Below are 6,000 nucleotides of genomic sequence, written 5' to 3'. Positions count from 1 at the left end.
TTGAATTATAAATTGTGCATATTCCAGGTTTCAATGTGATTGATTTTAGTAGGAATAGCTGCATCTCCTGCTAAACCCTTTTTAGAAACTTTTGAAATTCAAACAAACATAAAATTTATTATAAGGTTCTAATACTCTATGAGACTATCAAAATTCGATAAAGTTTTACAAAGTGAAGTTGACATTAAAGTGTTTTTTTATCATAAATTTTGCTTTTTATAAATTTTATATATCTTTAATTTGTACAAAAGACTATCAAAAATAGATAAAAAAAAATTAGCCAAATGAAACTGCAAAAATATAAAATAAACACATACAAAATGAGGTATAAATGATGTTTTATTTTTGTAAATTGCTTTAAGTTTTGTAAAAGAGATAGTTTAAAGTTTTAATAATATTTGGTACTATTTTGGTGACATACTTAATTTATAGTAAAAACAAACTAAGTATGGTTGAGGACAATTTTTTTTGTCCGCTTTAGGCATCATACAAATCCGGACATGCACTGCCAAACGGGTTTATCGTCATTGTCTCATTGGGTCTCCAATGAAGATCTGAACAGCTGGGTGTACTTATTATCACAAAATCACAGCGAAAGAAAAACAATGAGAAATAAAAGAGAATGTCTGTTTCTCAGGCTGGAGATACAAGAAGCAATGATCAGTATCCCCAGTAGTCGTTACGGATTTCATCATCAAACTTCTTTTTGAGTTCTGGGTGCTTCTCAAAGTACTCATCTGCAGTCATGGTGCTGAGCTTTTTCTGATCACGCCAACACATAAAAGACAATGAATCATACATCAGAATCTTGAGTTAACAAAATACAATCGAATTGCACTTTGTATAAGATTAATAGAGGTGCTTACGCTTATCTCCTGGACATCAACAATTTCTTTCTCCAGCCGTTCAGACTCCTTGAGCGATTTCTGTTCTGCTTCTTTCAGTTCCACCAACTATATATATATAGAATGAAACATGGCAGACAGAAGAAACGACTAAGTTAAGACCCTTGTCAAAAATATTGTAAAACAATGGAGGGAGTTTCTAAGCTAGTGCTCACCAAAGCATCGAACTTTGGCTTGTATTCAGGAGTAACAGTGTCCACGAACTTTGGAATCTCAACGCCTGCAGCAAACCAGAAAAGAGTAAACAAAAAAAAAATCCAGTTATTCTCCCTCAAAATTTAATTTGGTATATATTTACACAGTCCCAAACAACAGAAATAGAAAAGAAACAACAATCACTAGTAATGAGAATTTCAATTCCAAGTTTTAATATGGAGCAGATCTCTCTCTGTTTCTCTCTCTCTCAAGATTTCTCAGTCACCAATCAAACGCAAGTAAAAGTACTTAACTTGATCACTAATTAAACAAGTAAAAGTGTATTTGTATCATAACATATACTGTATCTGTATGTCAGCATTCTGGAAGATGCGCATGAGAAACAGAAGCTGCACTAAATTTCAAAACCACAAATACGCAGAGACAGGTTACTGTTGAACAAAAAGATTGGCAGAAGAACGTACTGTCATAAGCTTCCTTGTACATGTCAACAATGCCAGACCCAATACCCTTTCTGTAGAAATCCCAATCAATAGGTTCAGGCTCCTACAACAAAAAGAAAGACCAATAAGCCCACACATACAAAACAAGAATCAGATAACAGATGGTATGATCAAGGTAACAAGATGCAAAACCAATGATCAGAGCACAAGTAGAACTATAGGCCTATCAATAGAAAAAAAAATGGTCAGCATCAATGCTTTACTCCACAAAGATTCCAACTTTCAATTGAAACATCAAAGCCCGATTTTTCTGATTAATACGGAAACAGATCTTAACAAATATACATTTCTCCAACACCAATCTGAAAATTCCGAATGATCCAGATTACTATTGTAGGAATGAATTAGATGAGAAAGGGAATCAATCGGAAGAGCGAACCTGGCTGAACTTGGTTTGGAGCTGAGTGTTAACCTCATCGAAAGCACGACGGAGGTTAGAGAACTCTCTTCGAGCCTCATCGGTCACAAGGACCTTCGCCATCCCTTCCCAATCAATCGTCCTTGAAGCTTTGAACGCCACATCCGCTACTTTCTTACCGGCTCCGCTCATTTTTTTTTTTTTTTTGTTCACCCTGATGAAATGCTTGCGATGAGGAGGAGAGGAGGAAGAAGATGTAAACGTCGTCCGATCCGACCAATGAACGGGATGCCCTAGGATCGGATCACATGTCCTTTCAGTTTTCTTTATTTATAAGTTAATCCCTTATTTCTTTAGTTCTCATAAAACGACCCAATTAACTTTCAGTAAAACTGCCTTTGACTCTCGTGAAACAAATTACAAATCTTGATGATACCTACATAGTCTGCATCGTTTTCTTTTTCTTTCTTATACTTGATGTGAAATCAAATTTCTTATGACTGTAATAATCGTCAAATCAATGCTCACAAGGAACTGAGAGATTACTTTGACAATCATCGGTTTTGCTTATATTTATTTGTCTTCTTCATGAGTAGAAAGTTACAAAAACAACCAAATGTTCACCAAGATGAGATTACTGTTGAGATCAAACTGATCAAGGATAAATACAAGGTGAGTTTAAAAAAAAAAAATCCTCGAGTTTGCAGTTTCAAAATCAATATTGAGTATCTAATATGATGATATAAAATTTCAAGGAAAAGAATTGTGAGAATTGATAAATGTATTTTGTGGTCGATTTACTAGCCTGTAAAACCATGGGAAAATCAGAAAATATTGAAAAAGAGTGATAAATTTGCTACCTTGTGAGAAAATGAAAAGTGGACAAAATCTTATCAAATAGTTATAATGAAATTATATGAGTTGAACACAATGAATTCAACAATGGAATATGTCATTAAAACTATGTGTATAACTCATAATATATTACTAGATTTTGACCCGCGCTTTCATTTTTTTTTCAATTGACAAATATTTAGTAAATGTCATATTTTCATATATTTGTGTTTTATTTTATTAAAAACTTAAACTTTTTATCTTTATTTATCGTATTTCATTTTAAATGACTATCTATGTTTAAAAAATTAAACTTTATTTCTTTAATGAATTAAATTGGTATAACTCTGATAAATTAATTTTATTATGTGGTTAATATTTTAATAAAAAAATTATATACTTTTAATAAAGATTTATACTTTTCAATGAAAAAATTCAATTTTTTTTATGAATGCTTAAATTATATTAAGAAAAGAAAAAAAAATTAAGAATAGTTGAAAAAAAGTTATTTGAACTTGGACTCAATGGCCCAAAGGAAAAAAAATGTGAGAATTGGATCTGATTTCTTAATCGGCCCAAATGGCCCAAGAGAGATCTGATGTAGGCTGGATCCGAAAAAAAATGACTCAATATAGATGTGTTATTAATATTACTTGATTGTCATTAATGAAACATGCAATGTTAGTAAATAAAATGACAGGTTAAGGTAAAAAAGACAACAGGATCCTGTTTTAATAATATAGACGTGAGTTGTACTAATAAAATCCATAACCAAACCACAAACTGAAGCATACTATGCAACCGGGGAAAGATTTCAAGTATTTTTTCTGACAAACAATAGATATATCAGAATTGTTTAGATAATCAAATGGTATAGGTAAAAACTCATTGCACAATTTTTTAGGATTGTTAATATTGTTGAAGCAATACGGATACCTTTGATATTACCACTGCATTAGCTTTGGAGGACCTTAAAACCGTATTACAGTCATAAGAGACCCCAATCTAAATGGCAAAAACTAAACTGAACTACATATTTTAACGACGCAGAAAAAGAGATATCAAGCACATGGAACTAAAATCAACGCAGAGCAATCTATCACATACATGTGAACTACATGCCGTTTTAAGAATCAAAATGACATGTAGTTTTATTATTTTCTTTCTTAGTTAAGTTTTCTTTATATTTGGAAGGGAGAGAGAGTGTGAGAAAATGGAGAAAAAAACCCACGCACAAAAAACTCACGGAGAAAAACTCAGACGCGAAAATCCCATAAAGCGAAAATGGATCTGCCCATTGAAGTTGATTTGCAAGTTCAAAAGGAAATCACAACTGAAGTGGAGCTGATCAAAAAGCGATACACAGTTTGAGATCTGATAATTCACTTTTTGTTTTGTTTATCTTTTCAAATTTTTCTTTTGTGGAGATTTTGATGTTCTTCAAGGGTTTTACCGACGAGAAATGTCCCTGGATTTCCCAGAGATGTGCTGCAGGCGATGCTGTGTTCGTAAGAGGAGAATCACTTCTTCAATCATCATCATCAAATCTCTTTGGTCTTTTGATTTTGAAATGCTTCTTCTTCTCTGCCTGGATGTGCAGGTAAGTAGGATCCTTCGTGATTCATTCATAATGAATCTTGTCTACATTGCTGATCCCGAGGATGAGGAGAATGCTTGGAGTCGACGGCGAAGATAAATAGTAAGATGGTCGCACTTTTAAAACATATGGATTTTTATAGATATTTTCATGTTTTTTTTTCTTTTTGGATGTGTGTCTTTTGCTTTAACATTGTTTCCTAATTTGCCTCGAAATATTTTTAAATTTAAACCTATTTGTGGGGATGTTAATATGGGCTCAACCTAACAGACCCATTTGTAACCATAACCCTCATTTTTTAAACAGGGTTCAAATAGGGTTGGCCCTAATAGGACCAGGGTTTAAATTCTAACCCTTTTATTTTGATTCACACAACTATTATACAATATTTAATAATGTTTTTCATCAAAAAAAATTAAAGTAGAGTTTTCTCGCCAAAAACTGAACAACAAAATTTTCCGTCGAAACCGCAAAATCGAGTTTTCAACTAAAACAACAAAATCGAGTTTTCTTTCCAAAAACGCAAAATCGAGTTTTTCGTCAAAACTTCGAAATCGAGTTTTCCCGCCAAAAAATCAAAATCGAGTTTTTCGCCAAAACCTCAAAATCGAATTTTCCCGTGAAAACGTAAAATTAAATTAAGTTTTTCTGGAAAACCCGTAAAACTCAATTTCACGATTTTGGTGGGAAAACTCGATTTGCCGGTTTTGTAGGGAAAACTCGATATTGCGGTTTTAGTTTTGACGGGAAAACTCGATTTTGCGGTTTCAGCGGAAAAACTCGATTTTGCAGTTTTGGCGGGAAAACCTGATTTGTCGGTTTCGGCGGAAAACTCGTTTTTGCTGTTTCGGCGGGAAAACACGATTTTGTAGTTTTCGGCGGGAAAACTCGATTTGCCGGTTTCGGCGGAAAAACTCGATTTGCCGGTTTCGGCGGAAAAACTCGTTTTTGTGGTTTTGGCGGGAAAACTCGATTTTGCGGTTTTGGCGGAAAAACTAGATTTTACGGTTTATGCGGGAAAACTCGATTTGCCGGTTTCGGCGGAAAACTTGATTTTGCTGTTTTGGCGGGAAAATGCGATTTTACAGTTTTGGCGGGAGAACTTGATTTGCCGGTTTTGACAGGAAAACTCGATTTTGCGGTTTTTGCGGGAAAACTCGATATTGCGGTTTTGGCGGGAAAACTTGATTTTGTGGTTTTGGTGGAAAAACTCAAATTAGGTTTTGGCGGAAAAAAACACAATTTTTTTTTTTACAGAAAAATTCTATTCTTAGTTGTGGAGCAAAAACTCGATTTTGCGATTTTGGGAGGAAAACTTTTGATTTTGATGCTCAACAAATTGGAGGAAAGAATCATATCTTAATTTTTCTAGTTTTATCTTTAAAATTTAAGAACAAAAATAAATGAAATATTTTTTTCAATTAAATGAGTTAACCCTGGTACCAGCCCTAACTCTTGATTATAATAGGGTTAAAATAGGGTTGGGCTTATAATAAACAAAAGAGGGCTGAGCCCTAACCCTGCAGTTAACATCCCTACCTATTTGTTATATGATCATTGTTACACTTCTCCATTGTTCTCTATTTGTCAATTTTCATTCAATGTTTATCATTCCATATTCAGTAGGAGAAACAAAGATATGAGGAT

At 33.5% G+C, this 6,000-nt stretch overlaps 1 protein-coding gene across 1 annotated transcript; it reads right to left on the bottom strand.

The window, feature by feature from the left end:
• Positions 1-501: 501 nt before the first annotated feature.
• Positions 502-2,223, bottom strand: LOC106367834 (ATP synthase subunit d, mitochondrial). The gene is made up of 5 exons (XM_013807691.3): positions 1,944-2,223; positions 1,526-1,607; positions 1,061-1,125; positions 867-953; positions 502-762 (listed from the first exon to the last, which is right to left on the bottom strand). Exons 1-5 carry the CDS (start codon positions 2,112-2,114, stop codon positions 661-663), a joined length of 507 nt encoding a protein of 168 aa, XP_013663145.1. The 5' UTR covers positions 2,115-2,223; the 3' UTR covers positions 502-660.
• Positions 2,224-6,000: the final 3,777 nt, after the last annotated feature.

The sequence above is a fragment of the Brassica napus genome, chromosome C8, assembly GCF_020379485.1.
Source record: "Brassica napus cultivar Da-Ae chromosome C8, Da-Ae, whole genome shotgun sequence".
Taxonomy (NCBI): domain Eukaryota; kingdom Viridiplantae; phylum Streptophyta; class Magnoliopsida; order Brassicales; family Brassicaceae; genus Brassica; species Brassica napus.
Note: the sequence above shows the minus strand (reverse complement) of the source record. Positions and strands in the feature narration are given on the sequence as shown.

Bases quoted from the DNA above. Each gene is read 5' to 3' on its own strand.
- LOC106367834 (XM_013807691.3), bottom strand. From the start codon at position 2,114: ATGAGCGGAGCCGGTAAGAAAGTAGCGGATGTGGCGTTCAAAGCTTCA. The intron at 1,608-1,943 runs GTTCGCTCTTCC...TTTTTGTTGTAG, and splicing joins TCCAAACCAAGTTCAGCCAG to GAGCCTGAACCTATTGATTG. The intron at 954-1,060 runs GTGAGCACTAGC...ATATATATATAG, and splicing joins AGCCAAAGTTCGATGCTTTG to TTGGTGGAACTGAAAGAAGC.